This window comes from Heloderma suspectum, chromosome 5 (genome assembly GCF_057233095.1).
Source record: "Heloderma suspectum isolate Gila_16-S chromosome 5, 16-S_ref, whole genome shotgun sequence".
Classification (NCBI taxonomy): Eukaryota; Metazoa; Chordata; class Lepidosauria; order Squamata; family Helodermatidae; genus Heloderma; species Heloderma suspectum.
The window spans coordinates 75,766,922-75,787,055 of NC_139462.1; the positions used below are offsets into that span (position 1 = coordinate 75,766,922).

At 41.2% G+C, this 20,134-nt stretch overlaps 1 protein-coding gene across 15 annotated transcripts in view; it reads right to left on the reverse strand.

Moving 5' to 3' along the window:
• Positions 1-240: 240 nt before the first annotated feature.
• The window catches only part of DDX60 (DExD/H-box helicase 60), a 98,434-nt gene continuing 78,540 nt past the window's right edge, over positions 241-20,134 (reverse strand). For 14 of the 15 annotated variants that reach the window (XM_084856407.1, XM_084856406.1, XM_084856412.1 and 11 more), the window contains 10 exons: positions 18,724-18,828; positions 15,064-15,264; positions 13,866-13,970; positions 11,803-11,944; positions 8,939-9,060; positions 7,318-7,465; positions 4,924-5,066; positions 3,955-4,106; positions 3,124-3,186; positions 241-963 (listed from right to left, as the gene is read on the reverse strand). In XM_084856407.1, coding sequence (XP_084712533.1) covers positions 864-963; positions 3,124-3,186; positions 3,955-4,106; positions 4,924-5,066; positions 7,318-7,465; positions 8,939-9,060; positions 11,803-11,944; positions 13,866-13,970; positions 15,064-15,264; positions 18,724-18,828 — 1,281 coding nt within the window. In that variant the 3' untranslated portion in view covers positions 241-863. Of the gene's footprint in view, positions 964-3,123; positions 3,187-3,954; positions 4,107-4,923; positions 5,067-7,317; positions 7,466-8,801; positions 9,061-11,802; positions 11,945-13,865; positions 13,971-15,063; positions 15,265-18,723; positions 18,829-20,134 lie in introns of all 15 variants that reach the window. The other variant, XR_014792119.1, reaches the window with a different exon arrangement.

Here is a 20,134-nt window from a genome sequence, read left to right on the forward strand (position 1 = left end):
CTTATAAGGCTTTACTCCTTCCTGTGAATTCCCAGTGCGTAAGTTGCTGAAGATAAGCAGTTCTGGGTCTGGCCAGTGCCTGGATGGGAGACTCACATAGAAATCCTATGTATACTTCTTTGAGTTCCATGATGAAAGAAAAGTGGGAGGATATAAATGTATTAAATAACCATAGGTATGGTTTCTTGCATGACGTTTTTCACAGCCATATCAGCATATGTAAAAAGAAAAGCATTTGGAGACCAGAGATAAAAGCATTTTTATTTCCAAAGTATTTTCCAGTGACAGCAAAGTACACAGGAAGAAGTTGGGAACAAAACTGGGGAGATAAAAATAATCAATTAAAAACATAGTAAAACATTAAAAACATTAAAAATGTACTTACTGGCATCAATCAGCAGGCCAAGGTTTCCTGGTTTCTTTAGCCCCCCTCCCCACAATAAAAAAGCCAAATGAGGAAGTGGGTGTGGTATGCTGAGTGTCTGTTGCTGGAATGGAACAAAAACAGTAGGGTGGAGGTAGTGGTGAAAAGGAGTATCCTGGTAGAGGGCATGGCTGGCTGCAGTGAGGAGTACTACACACTGGCAAATTTTGTTGCAGGTCCTCCTTGTGTACATGATAATTGTAAAATCTTTAAAACTATATACATAATCAAGCTGACCCTAGATAACCTATGAACAAATCACTGATTCTAATTTGATACAGATATTTTATTCAGTCACTTATTCATTTCGTTTCTATACTGCCCAGTAGCTGAAGCTCTCTTGAGTGTGTTCAGAACAATATGATGTGTTATCCTTCTCCAAAGGTTTTTCAGCCCAGGCATCTTCAATAGACCAAAAGATTCATTTATTGATGTATTCTTACACGTTTTCCAGCTTTTCCCAGTAGCTGTGACTTAATTGCTCAAATGCCCGCACAACATGATCATCCGCATTGTCACAAAGTTCACGCAAAGAAACACTGGAAAAGAGGATAAACAGTTATTAAATTCCTTTGCAAGAAAAAGAAATACATGTACTCTAGTCATGAAAGGTGATTTGTCATATTTACTAATGATGCAGAGATGCTAAAAAAATTCCCCTCAAAGCTGACCCCTGGAAAACTGCAGAGGAGGGCCAATGCCATCTCCCACAGAGCAGTCTTTTATCCCGAAGGTCCTCTGCAATACCGGGGGGATCCCAGTTTTCCTAGGGGCAGCTTTTCAACATAGCCCTCTAGCACATACTTTGCCATTGCTCTGATATTTTGAACTTAGGGGGCTAGTTTAAAGAGCCAGCCACACAAAACACAGGCTGGGGGCAAAAGATGCCCTGTGGGGGTGGGGGGAGGTGAGGCTTCTAACTTCCAGGAGCAATTTTCCTGGGAGAAGCCTTTCAAACAGCACCTATGCATACAATATAACTGTTCTTACACAACTTTTGGAAAGTATCTGAAACCTTAGATAAAGCCTTTTGAACTAAATCTTGCAGGTCAAAAATGAAAAGAAAAAAACAAGAGTTTCGCACTGATCATATCCACCTTTCCAAGTGAGATCTCTTAGAAACAGACATGGCAAGGGTTACCTCTACAGTTCCAATTGAAAGTTGAAAACCTTCAACAAATGTATTGCCGCAGTTGTTAAATTATTTAACTCTGAATTAATTCCCCAGAGTTTAGTGGAACTCAAATGTGTGACCAGTTTTACCTCCTTCAGAACACCCTTTGCCTGCTGTGAATTGTGTTCTATAATAATCTCAATAGGAGACAATGCTTTATTTTGTTACAGTTCTCACATCCTGTCTCGTCAATGTACTTTAGCTGTAGTGGTGCAAACATAGCTTGCAATGATATAGCTAAAGCAAAGAAAGCTATTCAGTTATGCCACTCTGGCAGAAGTACAATCCTAGACATGTCTGTTTATGGAACACTCAATGAGTCTTGCTCCCATATAGGTGGGTATAGGATTGAAACCTAACTGCCTTTAAACATCTTATTTTTACCTGATATAAATGCATGGCTACACTGGCTGATCAGTATGCCTAAAGGCCAGTAGACTGACCAAATTTCTCATAAGGGGGTAATTGCTGACTTCATCTACAGCCCGAGAGCACCCAAATGATGTTATCAGGTGCTGCTATGATATATTGATGTTTTTGCATCCATATACACATGCAGGCATACTCTACAGCAGAAATGCTTCCCCCTTAACCGATTGTCTATTTTTTGTGGGTAACTGACGTGCAATGTGCACACGTGAAATCCCTTTTAACTCAGTGCTTCTGGAGAAAAAAGGTTAGGGTTGGGCTGTGTAGGTAGCATTCCTACAGCGTTTAACAAGCATGCTGAGTCGGATTATGAAATATAATGCTATCTGGCGTCTCTTCAGTATTGGCCAAAGACACACTGCTGCCTGAATCAGAGCCCAGCTAGAGCCAACAGTTTACAAAGACTTGCTGCACCATTTAGATACCAAATCCTTTCTTCATCTATCCCTCCATTGTGCTGCCTGAAGAAGGTCACTTTGCCCTGCTACAGGGCTGGGTCAGCCTTTGAGGGAGTTTTTTTTTAACTACCTGAATGTACTTTTTATTTTCCAAACTAAATATTACTTTTTTGGTAGTTGCCCCAGGTTCCAAAATACAAAGCCTCAATCAGTTCTTCAACTCATGTTATGGTTGGTAATAGAAATATTTGGAATCCAAGATCATTGTTCCGCCAGCAGAACAGATACTGCTTGTGGAACAGGACTTCCCCATCCTCTCCACCCTGCAACCCCACATGCACCCGCCAAATCTGCTCAGGAGGTTTAGGGGATCCTCTGGAGCAGCTTTGGAGGGTGCATGGGGGGGGGCAGGAGAGTAGAAGACGCGGAAATCTCATTCCACAAGTAATATCTGTTCCGCTAACAGAACGATGATCTTGGATCCAACCCCATGTATGTAAAGAAAAGGAAGGCTATGATGACAGCTACTGGAATTGGTTTACAACTGGTCGAGTTAGGGAATGTTTGAGAATGGCAGGCATAAAGAAGTCACCCAAAGAGTTTTTAGACCCATGGTAGGGATCAAACCATCAACATCTGTTAAATTCTTCTAAAGAGGAAGAACAAACAAATCCAATGTATTGCTATATTTTGCTTACCTGATTGCTTTAAGAGCAAGGGAAAAGTCCTTCAGTAAAACATACGCTTCTCCTTCATGTAGACTAGAAGAAAGTAGGTTTGCAAAGTTATATATTTCATATACTTTTGTATACTTCATATACATATTCACTACATCTTTCTCATAAAGAGAAACTACCTTGGATAGAAGTTGATGAGAAAGTAACCATTAAGAATCTTTGCATTTGATTTAATTTAAACTCTGGTGGGAATTCAAAAGTGAAAATGAAGGTATGAAAACATTGTGACCAATACCTTTTCTTTATTCAAAAGTTCCATGTACTGACTGGACTGCACATGGACTCAAGATTTTGAACTTAATGGTTACAAGAGGGCATAACCAAATAGGATTGTATCTTACTGAGAAGGGGCTGTTACCACGCACTGATGAAGATTATGCCTTAGTTCATAGGTAATAGCAATTGTGAGTTAATTAGCCCATAAATTACCAATATCTAGTGGGAGCCAGTGAGCGCACTGCCTCCAGCATGCTCATCACTTCAGCTTTCATTTAATGGCCTACAATCGCCCCATTTGTAGGTTGTTAGTGTGATGTCTGAACCTGGACACTGGGTTGTTTAGGGGTTAAACAACCTAGAGTTAACCCATGGGTAATAGTAGGTTGTTAAAGCAGAAGCAGTGGGCGCACTGGAGACAGCTTGGTCACTCCTACTAGATATCAGCAATTCATAGGCTAATTAACCCATGATTGTCATTATGTGCAAACTGGGTCTATGTTTAGCATATGCTGTGCATTCAGTATTTTGATTATTATATTGATAATGAAATAAACCAGAAAGAAAATTACCTACCCATTATCCTGAGCCATTGCTACCAAAGATCCATGTTTATAAAAGTCAAGCACATATGCATTAAGTGGCATTATTCTTCCCTGATTATCATATATCCTTGAATGGAGGACGGGAATATTTGCGGCATTAATACCAATTGTGCGCAATATGACCTGCAGAAACAATACAATTGCCTTTCTCATACTGTTCACTTACTGAGCAAGTCCATTTGTCATATTGTAATAAAATTCCCTAAATCTATAAACGTTCTGGTTGGGCTCCAAAGAACACAGTTGAGCTTAACAGGGCTTATTTCTGATAAGTATTGGATTGCAGCTTTATACTTTGTGCTAGCTGCCACCCTTTAATAAAACTGATTGTCTATATATTTAACCATTACTAAATTCAGTCATCTTGCAATTCCATACTATTTATCGTGGAGTAAGTCCTACTGAACTCAATGAGTTAGACATGTATAGGATTGCACCATTAATATATTAGCAAAGCCCTTTGTTTAGATCAGTGGTGGGCCACATGCAGTCCTAGGACTAATTTCAAAAGCTCTCTCAGTTCAGGTTTCTGACAAGAGTATTCTGTCCCTCCCCCAGCAGCCTGCTGGGCGGTAGGAAGAGGGAATGAAAGAGAAAATGGGTGGCCAAAACAGGGTGAGGGCCCAGCCCATCAACTTTGACCTGGCCCACTGCCAGGCATGCAGTCACTGGCACATTATCCCAGAGGGGATGCTGCCCTCAACAGAAATAGGTTCCCCACCCCGGTTTAGATTTTTTTTTGTCAAGTGGGTAAAATCATGCCTTCATACTGGAAGGTTTGATTTCTTAATATATATGAAGTAATTCTGCATCTCCAATAACGGAATACACAAGTACAATATAACCTACAATTCATGAACACTTTCATATGAGTTTTCAGAATGATCTTCAAATTAGCCGTCAAACCTTTAGCAGCACTTTGCAAATCTTTCTCACTTACGCTGTTGACAGTCCCTGCATGCTGTAAATCAAGTTCTGTATTGCCCGAAAGGCACACAAAAGGTGATACTGCTGTCCTTCCCTTGTCACAGCTCATTAAGTGAGATGCAAGCTGAGAGTCAGGTTGTTCTCTACTTGAAAAGTCTAATAAAAACAGGGAAAATGTGAATTTATCACTGAGTGCACAACCCTACTATAATCTAATAATGGAGAAATGACAACAAATATATAGCAGCACTTCTTTGTATCTAAAGCCCTCAAATCTCCCATTATATGTAACCATACACTGCTTTTGTAATTTTTCTTCCATTTATTTGGCACTTAAGAATCTTGATTTGGAAGAGACCAAAGGTGGTCTAATGCAACCTTTATCCTGTTGAGGTCTGCATTCCAGCAGTGGGTGTGGCCAAAGCCAAAAGTAGATGGAGTTACAGATATGACTCTTATCTTTGTTTGATACACAACAGAAAGGCATTTGCATTTAGGCATTCTCCTTTCCTGACTTGTCCAAAGGTCCCTCTATCAGCTTTGTAGTTGAGAGACAGAGCAGGACGGAGTAAATAATATCAATAAACCAAAGCAAGGGCAGTGAGGGGGCATCGCCTGGTGAAAAGCCTGAAGTCTGGACTGAGAGGCCTGGAGTTCTACATCTGACCTGCAGGCTAGATGTTTCCCTTCCTTGGTCCAGTTCAACCTCCTGCTTAAACACAGGACTAGTTCCTATCAGCCCCCACGTAGCCTATTCTGAGAGGGCTCCACATGATTAAGGGGAAGCCCTATGAACTGCACCCAGGATTGTGAACCTCCCTGTCCCTCTTCAGATGTCCATCAGGTGCAAAGGAAAAGAGGTACATGATATACTCCAGATTCATTTCTAGCTCCAGAAAAAAAGGTTGGTAATTTTCACCATAAATTTGGTTTTCTGGGCAGGCAAATAGAAATACTAACACATCTCTTTTTTTTCTGAAATAACCAATCTGACCTGTTGCCTGGGCAAATCTCAGACCCATTGTTGAGGTCAATAAGGATAGTTACACTCAGCGATTGTACGAAAAACGATATTCCTAACATGGCTGTGAAAAGTGTCAAACCGTTTGCTGACATGTGAGTGCTACTCCATTCTAGAACAAATCCTGTACATTCCTGAGTGTACAAAAACACCATTACAAAGCACTGCAAGGCCTGTTGGATCCTAGGAGTACATTTTACCTTAGGGGGTTAATTTTTCTCCAAGTTGGGATTTATCTTGACACTCTCATAACGCAAATTTGCAACACCGATTTCTTATTTGTAACATCTGATACAAGGAAATCCCTATTATGGTATTGGAGTACACTGGACATCTTTATTTACTATGAGCTGGTGCAGAAGGAGATCGTGATCATTTTATGATTTTGGAATGTGATAGCAATAAAATTACATTTTTTACGTTAAGCTGGAGTCATGTTGAAATCAATTATTCACTTTATTTCTAGCTAGGACTTTAAAGAGGTCCTCAATAGCAGATTGATGCTGTGCAAAAAATAATTTTTTACTTTAGTGAAGCTCTTTCTTATTTTAACTTTTCTTTTATTGATAGTTGCTAATTGCTAATGTTTGTAAGAATTTTATAACCTTAGCATGTTTGATTTAAAATGGTTCTTTAATAACCTTACTTGTCATCAGTCCTATATGTCTACTCAGAAGTAAGCCTAATTGATCCCCATTGAGTTTCTCCCAGGCAAGTGTTGCAGAATTGCAGCCTAAGTTAATTTTCATATATTTCGTTCTTCATTGATTTTATTGGGGTCCTTAAATGCAGAAATTTACACCTTTGCTGTAACTTTGACACTGTGGCTTTAATTGTACGAGCTTATTTTATACCTTCTTATCACTGGGTTAAATCCAGTGTTGAGCTAGCATATATCCACCAGCATGATGGGTCTTTCTCCCTCTCTCCTTCCCCCTGTAGCCCTCCATGCTGTCTGAAAATCTGCTCTGGAGAATTTCCCAGCCCTCTGGAGCAGATTTTCAAGGTGCAGGGATGAGCAGGAGGAATCTCTTTCCACCAGCAGGATGACACCATTGGATACAACCCAATGGATTCATCAGCATCTTTTGGAATCTTAAAGCATTGAAAACTTCCAATTGGTCAGATTATGGCTGGCAGAATTTGAGGGGACCAAAATATCAGAGACTGGGTACATGCTCTAAACCTAAAGAGAGGGAACTGCGGATCCAGTGGGCAGCCATTGTGACATCATGCCCAGGGATTAGTGTTTGTATTTAGATTTCTAGAATCTGACTTCCTTAGTACAAACACGACATGTTACACTATCAAGTTCCCAAGCCCCTTGCTTCTGGGAAATATGTAGATCTGTTTTAATGCGATGAAATATAAACAATGCTGGCTTACCAAGTTCTGAAAGTGGAAGTTGATATTCTTGCTTCATATCAGCCAAGGTGGAAACAATCTGTAGAAACTGGCCAAAATTCTCTTCTATTTTGCAGTTGTACTCATGCAAAGCATCAGCAAAATCTTCAGGGAGATCTTCCAGAAACACCTAAAGGCAATAGAGTATTTGCTTGGGAACTAATCGTTTTCAACCCTGAAATGCCTTTTAATCAGTATGTTTAGAAATGTAAAATTTCCAGAAATGTTTATGCCATGGGAAAAATTTTTTTTAAAGCCATGGTTTTTTCCCCACAAAATCTACCCCCGCCCCCAAAAAATTGTATAAGCAAAACTGAATATACCCAATACAAGAAAGAGAGAGAGAGACCTGGAAACCGCTGCACATATATCTTAGTTTTTGCTATCTGAGAAGTAGGAAAAAATAAAAGTTGCACACAGAAAACACAAATGTTGTAATAAACAAAACAAAGTCTATTATCTGGACAGAAACAATACAGGATCTCATCCAGACCTGGAATGCTCCTCTTATGAAGATGGCACCAAATCCTAGGTGTAGATATGCATCTTAGATCTGAGTGTTGTATATGTCTACAGAATGATCATTCTCTAATGCTGTAGTTTGTCTTATACAAAAATCTTCCTATTATACATTTTTGAATGAGTAAAAGCTTGTCTTTAAGAGCAGTTCACTTATTCCAAAAGGTAAAAGATTTCATAGGAGGGTTTTTTTAGTGCCCCCCTTCTCATTTTTTCCATTGGGAAAATTAGGAGAGGGAAGGTCCTCAAGGAAAAATGGGCAGGGGGAGACCTTCATATCTCTAAATATGTTTTATTTTTTAATTTTTGCAATAAAATAGAAACGCTGGCCTATGTACTATTCTTGTTTCTATTTATTGGTTTATATAATTATAGTTCTCCCCATCTATATTGTATTGTGCTTGTGATAATGAAGCATCTGGCAATAATTGGCTGAACTTGTGCAGTGGGCCAGTTGCTCGAACAATTTGCAGTCCAGCCTCTGTGAGAGAAAGGTTATGTTGTCAGTTTGGCTGGGATTAAAAGCTCACACAGGAGATAAGTGAGAATCACTAAAAAGTAAAGGACTTAAGGAAGCAAACCTAGAGGCAAGGAGAGTGAAGTAAGGGTACAAGTAAGCAATGAACTGAAAAGCGGAGAAAGGAATCCAATGCCTCTGGGTTCTGATGTACCAAGACTAAGAGACAATAGAAAGGAGTGCATTAATGTATTAATTTGAACTATGTAGACAATTCTTTGTCTATTGGCTTCCAGTCTGTTGTGTATTGTTGCATCTGTCTCATAATCGGAATCATGTTGCAGAATAAAAGTACAGAACCAGAAGTTGCTTGCATGTACCTGCATTCCAAAGTATAAACTTAATGTATTGTTCTATTTATTGTCTATGTAGAACCCCAAAAATGGAAGCAATAGCAGTATCCAAAAAGAATGGATAATATTCTGTTCACCTTTGATTACTGGTTCTTGTGCCGTCCCCCCTTCTTTAAAAGAAATCATTATCTGTAGCCTTTGTCTTATACCCTCTTGACAGCCAAAATCCTTTCCCACCCTTTTCAGTGGCAAATAAACAAGATTTTGATCTTGCCTTTGATTGATAAAATTTCCTTTTAGAATCGACAACACCAGCTGGTAGGCGTTTTCTTCCAAAAAGGTGTGCCAATACTAGCACCAGTTTTTCCATCACATCCTTAGAGAAAACCTTTGATCCTGTTTTGGTACAAAAATTCATGTCATGTCAAATCATTTTTAAAGTATACAAAGTGCTGCAGTTTTAATGAGAGTGTTTACTGCAGCCAGCCATTTACGCTGGACAAAAATGTATAACTGCTTCATGAGGATTGTAATTACTCAGAGGTAATACGTTTTACAGATAAATCAAACTATAAAATAAGAGTTCCCTATATTTTTTTCTGCATGCATTTGTTCTTACTGAATATACACTGACATGGTGCATAACGGTTAAACAAAAGGGGGGATTTGTTTTCCAACATAAAGAAGCATTCGTAAGATCAAGAAAATACATGTAGACCTGACTTCTGATTCACATCAATCTGAACTGGAACTAACACATAAGTGCTTCTACAGTTAAACAGTGACAGTGAAAGTGAAGGTAAACTCTTTTGAAGTAGATATTTCATGCACAGCTCTTAGCATGTTAACAGTTGTCGGTGCTTCCATCTTTTTTTTTAACATTTAAACAATATAAGGGATGTGAATCAGTAGTCATGTCTTAAAATATATGTCAACACTACAGCAAAAATGATTTCAACATACAGCTTTGAATTTGTTAGAATAAAACATTGTAACCATACTCAGACTGCAATCCTATAACGAACTTTGGTGTAAACCCCATTGTGCTCCTATAGTGCTTTGTTTCTTTTCTTACCTAAACAAGTATTTCCATTAAAAGCAATTTTGGCTTTGGAAAAACTTATTGTACATAAAATTAACATGGAATACTTTTAGCTTTGCATACTAAATATAAAATAAACATGCTAAATCAGATTCCAATTGAGATATGGCATCAGATTCAAAACATTCCAGTGCCATACAATTATACCCAAAGGAATGAATTTGCGCCCATATATCTTGTGGAAGAGGAGTGCATGATGCTGGCTGATAATTAGGAAGAATTTATGGGATAACTGTACTTTGCATTACTGGAAAAGTCTGTGCAAAGCATAGAATCAAATGGGTGGAAGGGCTCTTGTCGAAATATATGTACCACTGTTCTAATAACAAAATAAGGACAAACTGTTTCACTAACTAGATGTGGGGAGAATGAGCAGTTGCTACTTTCCCTAAAATATAGGCTAGTCTAGAAAATAAAGGCAGTGTCCTTTATCTGGAATTTATGAAGTTTAAGAGCACAATCTATGTAAGCCTACTCAAAAAAGAGATAAGGCCTCAGACTGCATTCCTTTGTACACCTAACTGGGAATAAGTCTCATTGTACTCCATGGGACTTATTTCTGAATAGGTATACACAGGATTGTACTATTACGGAATGAAAGTATGTTCTTCAATATGTCATCACATATTCTAATAGTGAACCCATTATCTGAGTGTGGATCCTTATGTAGGCAAAATGGCACCATCCACACACAAGAGAGAAGTATCAGCAGGCTTTGGGGAACCTCAAGATTGAGGAAGGGTTTTTTTAATTACCTCACCCCGACCCTCATATTCATGTGTGCTTGTATGTATGTATAGGAATCTAAAAACAGCCCAATGAGGACTGAGCATTCTCAGAGGCCATAGAATGCTGTGTGTGTGTGTGTTGGGGAAAAAAAAAAGGAAAAATGGGGGTGGGGGGAGAGAACAGATTATCCTAGAAAAGGGCATGGCTGCCAACCTGATCAGGAGCACTTCACACCACAATGTTCTTTTGTAGGTCCCACTTGTTTGATTATAATGTATTAGTACCTCTGATAGATTATACATTATAAAGAGAATGTGCCCAGAGAATGGACTGATAGTTCAGTATGAGCAGACCTGATCTTCTTCATTGGAAGCCACTTAGAGCATCTCTACACTAGCCTAAAATTCCGCATTTAAAACAGGGCTTTCTGCTTCCGTTTTAAATGCAGGATCGTGACAGACACCCTTTACATGTGCTTCCTCCCCCCCTCCCTTTCCCCCGTATCCGAGTCTTCCATATGTTTCATTATACAGCCAAGAGATGGCACTGTGGCCTAGCTCCTCTTATTGCGCATTTTCCTCTTTTCACAAGGGAACTCAAGCAGAACTTAAGTACTGTAATTTGATAGCTCATTATCTCCTTTCTTTTAAAAAATGGAATAAAGGTAATTTATTGTAGGAGTCGCCCTGGAGGTTGACGACATCATCTGAAGGACCTGCAAACTTCCATGAGTAACCAATCTCAATAGCAGGATAAAAGCTCTGTGTGAAGAAGCCCTTAATTTGAGGAAATGCAGGATACAAGTGTAACAAATGAACAAACAGTCTGGTACTAAAGGAAAGAGGAAACTAGAAGAAGATGACTTTACAACAAGCAGTACCTAGAAGTTACTTATTCTCTATTAGAAGAAAAATAATAAAGGCAAGGGTGTATACCTATCACCTGTTGCTTTAATTCAGGGTGTGCAACTCCCATAATCCCCGACCATTTGCCATGCATTGGCAAATTGGAGTCCAACGTCACTACAGTCACAGGTTCCCCACTCCTGCTTTAGATGGCAACTGTGCTTTTCCATCGATCAGCCCCATTAAATTTCAGTACATTCAGTCCCCATATCACACCAGCAAGCACACAGACAGAATGCAGCTTTCCTCGCTCCCCCTACCCAGAGTAGAGGTGGCCTCCAAAATAGGATTGTGTGTGGGGGGCAGGGGGGAATCACGCACTGCTCACCTTTCCCTTCCAAAAACAAGGCAGGGAGGAAGGAAGCAATTGGTGCCCCTTTCCCTGTGCCCATTTAAACTTACCAGTCTTGCTTGGTTGACACAGCTTGTGGAATAAGCCTTTTACAAGAAATTCAACTAGAACAATATTGGAAGGCTCATGGTAATGCAAATGAGTCACGAGTCCAGAAAATCCTGTGGTATTACCATGCCGATCCACATATCCCTAAAGTATGAACACATGGTATGTATTTACACGGCTTTCCCACCCTAACTCAAGAAGCAAGCTACAACATACTGTCTCCTCGTTTTGATCTTAATATAAAACTGTAAGCTGGAAAAAAAAATACTCTTGTGTAGAATAATCATACTTTATATGAATGTTGTACAATAATGACAAACCTCATAAAATTATTGTCATAGACAATTAGCTGAAGCTGTGATCCTCATTTTGTTCCACAGCACAAACTTTATTTTGCAGAAATTTGAAAACTGAAGTGTCAAGCCCTGATCTTATAAATTTATAGATCAGGGCCAGAATAAAAGTTGCTGAAACTGGACTCTTAGCAATTTGGGCCCCCTGAAACAGAGATGATTATAAGGAAGGGCAGGGCGAATGAGTTTGGCAGGGAACGCTTATTGTGGCCGTGGGAGCACTCTCTTCTTCTCTTTCTCTGTTCTAGTGGGAAAAAAGTGGTGGTGGTAGTGTTAGCAGCAGCAAAAAGGGAGCTCTTCTTAGTGACTGCCATTTTCCTGTCCCAGAATGTCCCTGGAATAACACTACGGAGGGCTTTTCTACATGAGGCTTTTAACCCACCACTTGACCAAGGCTTCTGCTTCCAGATCCTTTGTGGGATTAAGATTGGCTCCTTTACACAGGTTTTTTCTGGGGCATTTCTTTCTCTGCCTTTCTATATGTTCCATTACACAACCACTAGGGGATGCTGTGATACAGTGGAATTGCGCAAATACATCAGAGGTTCATCCTGCCTTTCACAGAAATGCCAGACTTTCCTCGTTAGGAAAAAAAAAATGCTATAATGCTTGCAAAGAATGGGAGAGGCCCTGGAGGATGACATCGTCATGTAAAGCACCTGCAAACTACCATGAGTGAGGAATCACGAGCACGCAATAAGTGCCTCGCATAGAAAGCCTTGTAGGATCAGTTCAGGAGCCTCCTGGGAGAGAAAAATGGCTGCTTCTAGCTGGTGGCACCTGAGAACAGCTCCTTCTACCACCACATCTGGCAACAAAACTACTTCCCCTTCCCCTGTATAAAAAACAAAACAGGAACATGCCACCAGTGCATGATACCATGTTAAGCACCTCCCCCAACAAAAACCATTGAAAACATTTAATACACATACCTAAAAATTGACAAAATGCCCCTTATTCCAAATTTGCCACCCACTGGGTAGCAAATTTCAGCAGGCCATTTTGTTCAACTCTACAGGTACATACCCATGTCCACACACGACACTGCATCACACGGTGGTACTACATAAATGTAATGCCAAACTACATGTAAGGATGGAGGAGGATTCCGCCATGGACTCCAATGAGGCCGGATTCTAAGTATCTGGCCCGCCGGAGTCTGCGGCGGAACGAAAGACTCACCTCCGCCACCCGGGGGAATCTGCACGGGCCGGATCCTACCTGCTGCCAGCCGTCCGCTGCCGTTCGCTGCCGCCTGTCCTGTCAGCTGCTGCCTGTCCTGTCAGCTGCTGCCTGTCTGCAGTCGCCATTTGCATCCCTGCCTTTTGCCATGCTAGGCTATGTAAAGATTTACGTAGCCTATCATGGCAAAGACCGGGGACACAAATGGCATCTGCTACACCATTTGGGTCCCTGCTCTTTGCCATGATAGGCTACGTAAAGATTTACGTAGCCTATCACGGCAAAAGGCAGGGACGCAAATGGCGTCCGCTACACCAGATGCCATTTGCATCTGAAGACCGGCAGTCCGGCAGCGGACGGACCTGGCCGACGGCTCCGCAGACTCGCCGCAGAGCGGAGCCGGCCAGGGAGGATTCCAGGGGGAGGAACGGATCGCCTCCATCCTCTCCCCACGGACCCCCTGGTGGACTTGGAGGTGAGTTCCGTACACCCCTAACTACATGATTAAATAAGAAGACTTGAAAACTTACCTCCTTCACAAGAAATTGTAAAGAAAACAAAAAATAGAGCTTTAACATCTCCAGGGTTCTTGGTTGTTTGAAGGATAGAAGTGAATGATTCAGTAATGACAAAACCTTTCAAAGGAAAATAGTGGATTAACATATTGCTAACAGATATGATTTAAAAGTTCAAAAACATATAGAACTCTTGTTCCTCTGGGCACACACTTATTTATTTATTTAGATGTGTACCCTGCTTTTTGACCAGAGTTACCACAATGGCTGATAACATTCAAATACAACCATTCCATTAAAAACCTTACACTTAAAATACATACCACGTACTCAGTTAACTCTACAATAACAAAAGATGACACTGGCTGCATACTATATTATATGAGGGGACAGGGAAACTACAAAAATGGCCTCAATGGGAGTTTCCCTCCCAATGCAAATGGGAGTGCAATTTTCATCAGGTTTGTGGTGATGGGAAAGTGTTAAGCTCTCCCTCCACCCACCACAGTCTCAATCCTGCTTCCCTCCCCACAGTGACAATTGACTTTTAAAATGTGCAGGTTAAATGCGGTAACACATTTAGGGCACAATTTTATGCATGTTTAGACAGAAAAAAGTCTTAGAACTCCTCTATGCTGTCTGGAAGAATACTGGGAGATGTAGGACTTTTTTCTGTCTAAACATGGATTTGCGCCCTTAGCATCACATTTCACTTTGCCTGAGTCTTCCAGCAATCGGGAGACAAAAATAAAAGCTAATGAATCTCCCATTTGTTCCATAAGAATATACTTGATTCGTTCCATTTTACTTGCAGTTCAAAGTAAATGAAAATCATGGACATTAACATTTAGTGTCCATTTTTAACTTGCGGAATGAATGTTGAAATTGTTTAACAAAATTCACTGTTTTGAAAATTCTGCCAGAAAATTAGAAAAAAAGAGTAAATTACAGTGCAATCCTATACTGCCTACTCAGAAATAACTTCCACTGAGTTCAATGGGGGTTATTCCCAGGTAAGTGGGTACAGGATTAGAGATGGGTTATTTATTTAGGGCACAAACCTATGCATGTTTAGACAGAAAAAAGTCCTACAAGCATGGCTGGCTTGGGAATGCTCGGAATTCTAGGACTTTTTTCTGTCTAAACATGCATAAGATTGTGCCTTTAAGTATTCATTAACTAAGGATTATTTTCATGGAAGAAACAGGATTACCTTTGCTTTTGCATCCTCTTTATCCTCTGCTTTTGAAGCCAGCAGCATGAGTCTCAGAATCAGAGAAATACTCAGAGGAAACTGTCCTCGAAGTTCAGGTACATTTGATTTAATGAGCTTCTGTATTTTGGGCAATGGAATGTCATAGAAATATACATTCCCCAACAAATCTTGACCACGTCGCCCAGCCCGCCCAGCCATCTAAGGGAGAAGCAATCAAAATTAGAAACCTAACGAAGTAATAAAGCAAAATTTGAAACCAACACGATTAAGACTGGAGTTGTTGTTTTTTTACTTCTTTAACATAATTATATGCCATTTCTTAGGGCAAAACCTCCCAAGGCAGTGTACAAAATGTAAAACCATGACACATAATAAAACAATGGTAAAAACAATAATAAACCAATAATAAAATCTTTATTTTTTCAGGTAAATTCAGGTAATTCCGTACGGTACCCAATAAAGTCCTGCTTCAATCTTGCTTCAGTTATCCTGTAGTCCAGCCTTCCACAACCTGGTGTCCTCCAGATGTGTTGGACTGCAACTCCTATCATCTGCAGCCAGCATAAAGTTGCATTCCAACATATCCAGGGGGCTCCGGTGACATCCAGGCTGGACTATCGTAAAGACAGGGGCTGCCTTTCCAGACAGTTCGGAAATTTCAACTGGTACAAAATGCAGCTGCACCAGTACTGGAAGATCCTAGGCGATCAGATCATGTTGTACCAGCTGCAATATAGGTGTCACAGCTTGGGTCCAACTTAAAGTGCTGGCAATGGCCTTTAAAGCTCTGAGCTATTTGGGTCCAGGTTACTTCGAAGGGCTGCTTTCACTCAGATATCAATATTGGAAGCCTTGCATTCTGCCTGTCAAAGCAATTAGGCTGGCAGGGAGGAGAGATAGGGCCTTCTCGGTGGTGACCCCCAGTGAATGTTGTTGTTGAGAAGTTATTCTCATCAAGGTACAAATATTTTTATTTCCATCAATTTCTTTTAGAGACTGAAGGCCAAACTAAAGTTATTGCTTAAATATGTGTTTATCTGTGGAGGCAGTGGGGTGGAATGAGACAAGCTTGGGGCAATGCACATTGTCATCTAAAGGAATAGCCATTGGAAGAACATGAAGTCCAGATTCTAAAATTACCTAATTGCGCCTCTTCCTGGGGATCCTCAACATCAGGTCTCAGATCACTTCTGTCAGCTCAGAAAGGAAGTCTATTCAGCAACTTGGTGGTTGATACTCCAGCAGAATTTCAAGTTGTCCAACACCAGACACAAGCACTTGAAACTGGGACTCAGGGATATTGGAAAGGGAGATGGAAATCTCCACAGCCAAAGAAGTGTAATATGAGCAGAGGCCAGATCCCACAAACAGCACCATATACAGGTGGAGAAAACAGTCCTGGGGCCCACCTACACCGCTTTCAACCTTCACTCCGTTGTAACTGTGCAGCACTGCAGCTGCAAATTAGCTTCTGCTGTGGTACACGTGCAATTTACTGCAGACTTCTCCAACAGGAAAATCCATGGTGCCCTGACATATACCTGCTGAAGCGAAGTAAACTGCAGCAGTCATGCTGCTCTTTTTTTTACCATTATATTTAAATGCACAGCAGGTGGCCTGCTTCTTCGTTACCATGCCAACAGTTTGGCAGTCCTCCAGCCCGAGACACTCGCGATAGTTTGCACACGCCAAGGCGTGTGCCCATGACAGGTACATGCCTAACCAAAATGGTGGCTGGAGAGAAGTTGGTCCTGGACATTCTGCTCACCCGACAACCCCTCCCCCGGCCCTTGGCCGCTGACTCCAAAGCAGCCATTGCGAAGATACGCAGCTGCGAAGGTGTGGTTGAAGCAATGAGCACACTTCTCCGTGCCTCTAACTGCACAGCCACGAAGGAACAGAGGGGAGCGAAGGGGCGTCGGAGTGACACAAGCACTAGGCACACCTACCACACGCCCTCCACAAAATGTGAAGTCATTTCAGGGAAGGGACAGACAGTGCACAACTGCGGGAAACCTGCAGCAAACCAAAAAGATCGCAGCAAAACGCTTCTTTGGAAATCCTCATTTTCCGGGTGAAAACCATGGTTTGGCTGCGAACTGGCAACCGCATCGTATGTCCCAAAGTACCTGAAATCACAGCAGCTCCGGAGTAAATGGCTCGTGTAGATGGGGCCCTGAACTCTTTAGCAAGCCAACTGCCGGGCCTAATTTTTACATAGCACTGGCTACTGGGCATCTAGATTTTTTCAGCCATCCTCAAACCATTATAAAATAATGCTGCAGTGTTATTTATGTATTTATTTACACAGAGAACAATTTTATGGCATCTATGGAATTCATCAAAATGTATGATGACCATAAAAAATACAGGGTATAATCCATCTCCATGCAGCAGGATGGGTCATCACAGGGAGGGCTTAATGGAGCCCTTTCCTCCTCCCTGCATAGCTACCCTGTAGCATGTAGTCACCACAGCATATCAGCCATTACACAGAATACAAGGCCACCACACACCTCTTCAGCATTAATCCAACTTTCTTTATCCTCTTAAATCCTTACCGCCATTATTGTTGCTGCTGGTTTTCTTGCTGGTTTGCTGTTGGCGTTTATTGTTGTTTTTATGTTTTTAGCACTTCTAATATTTTAACCTTTTATGTATTTACTGCTGTAAGCTGCCTTGGGAGGACTTCTGCCCTGAAAGGCGGCCAAGAAGTGTTAGTGAGTTAGTGAGAGAGAGAGAGAGAGAGAGAGAGAGAGCAGGCAGGCAGGCAGGCAGGCAGGCAGGCAGGCAGGCTAGCAAGCAGGCAAGCCAGAGTAACTTGTTTGCTAGGGCCCTGGTGATGAGAGAAACAGGTTGATGGGCAGTATCCAATGCTGCCTCTGTGCCAGCGAGACCCACTGCTAGTGCAGAGGGGAGCTAACGATTCTGAAAGTTATTGGAAACAAGGCTAAACACTTGTTTCTGGAATGGGGCAGGACCATGGAGCCCACAGAAGGAATTTCTGCTGACCTGCCCAAGTCTGAAACAAGCATTTCTGCTTCTTTCCAGGGTAAGAAGCACTAATTCCCCACTGTGCAAGCCATGGGTCCCACGGGCACAATGAAATGAGCAGTAGCACAGCAACAGTACTGGATACTACCCAATGAGTTTAAGTGAGAGGTGCACAGTGGGTTGACTTCGATGTTAGTCCTGCTTAGAGTAGACCCATTGAAAAGAATGGGACAAGTTAGGCTAACATTGGATACAATCCCATATTCCCACACTAGAGTCTGATGGGGTATCTGACAGTGCATGTGTGCTGAGGGCTGGGAGGGAAGAGGACTACACTCTCTGTGAATCCCTCCCCATGTAGACTGCTGTGTCCACACAGTTTTGGACATGCCCAATTTTATATAGATGCAAGCAGTATATTGTTGTGACCAGTTCCAAAATATATATGAGCTTTTGTCTAGGTCTTTAAAATATTTATATATGAATGACATTTATGCACCAGCCAATAATCTGTTCTCTGGGTAGCTTACAAATAGAGATTAAAATAATTAAATACAAAAGAGCATAAAACCATAAAACTGAATACAGTGTAAAATGTGATATAGCATAAAACCAGCAGCAGAGGATAAAAACAACGCAACAAAGCTCACAGTATGTCATTACCTGTCTATAGTTCAGCGCATCCAAATATACAGAATTCTGTACAAAAACAACAGATTTACACGGCATGTTGACTCCCAAAGCCAAGGTCCCTGTGGCTGTCACTACCTAAAAAAATAAAAATAAATTAGTTATAATTTTAAAAGATGGTTATTAACATCAACGAGCAATATTAATACCATAATAACTATTAATGCAGCACAACACCTAGCTACGTAGACAGGAATAAAGTGGGGTTGGGAGGAGGAGGAGGAATATCAGAAATACTGGCAAAATCTGAATGGACTCCAGTTACTGAGACTTATTAATATTTATTTAGTTTCAGTTTCTATTCCATCCTTTGGCAAGGCTGAAAGCGCTTAACAACGATCTTAAGAAGAAATTAAATGGTATAACATAAAAATACATACATACGTACATACATATATATAATATAAATTAAAATTACCCCATTCCTACATAAACCCAAATTGTTAAAGCCAGCCTACAAACGCATATGGATCATGATTTTTTTAAATACCACAGCTGCTATAGTTAAAAGCTCATGTAAAACTGGTGTGACTAGCTGGAGAAGACCAAACTAGTTACAAGCCTTACATGCATCCCTTCCATGCATGGAGGATGGGAAATCACCAGAGAGAGGGGTGACTGAACAAGGGAGGGGCAGGAGGACAGAAGGGAATTAGCTGGCCCAGTTTATTCCCTTTGCCTGCCTCCCTTTCTTCCCTTACCACACAGTCAGAGTGCCTGTGGGGGCACTCCAGCGTCCATCCACCAATGGAGACCTATGCATGTACATTAATTGCACAAGAAGCAGGAGGAGCTCAATTCATGGACTTTCATGTGCCAAAAGAAGAAGCACATTTCCTGTCAGGAAATGTTATTGACTCCTAATTTAAATGTGACACTGGACATAGAAGAAACACTTTCCAATACAGGATTCCACATGGCTAGTGACATATTTTTAACTGGAATGCTGATGCAATGGAACTCTAAGGTGTTCATACCACCCATGTAGTGACAGTGACCCAATTTTAATATGATGCCAGGCGCATGGAACCCCACATGCTTAAAAAAAAAAAAAAGCCATTTTTAAATGAGGCTTGAGTGGTGAGAGGAAGAAAGGATCAGTCAAGCCAGTCAATCCCCCTCCTCTCTGAACCTCAGTCGCTCCTTGATCTGCCAGCTTCCCGTCTACACCACGAATGGGGAACGTGGAGCCCTCCAGCTGTTGTTGGACTGTAACTCCCATTAACCTCACCATCAGCTATGCTATGCTGGCTAGGGCTGATGGGAGAGGAAGTTCACCAATATCTGGAGGGCCACATGTTCCCCCACCCCCTGCTCTACACTCTATTAATATATCAAACTCAAAAAGAGAAGACAAGGGCCCCCAAGGAAGCTACAAAAATAT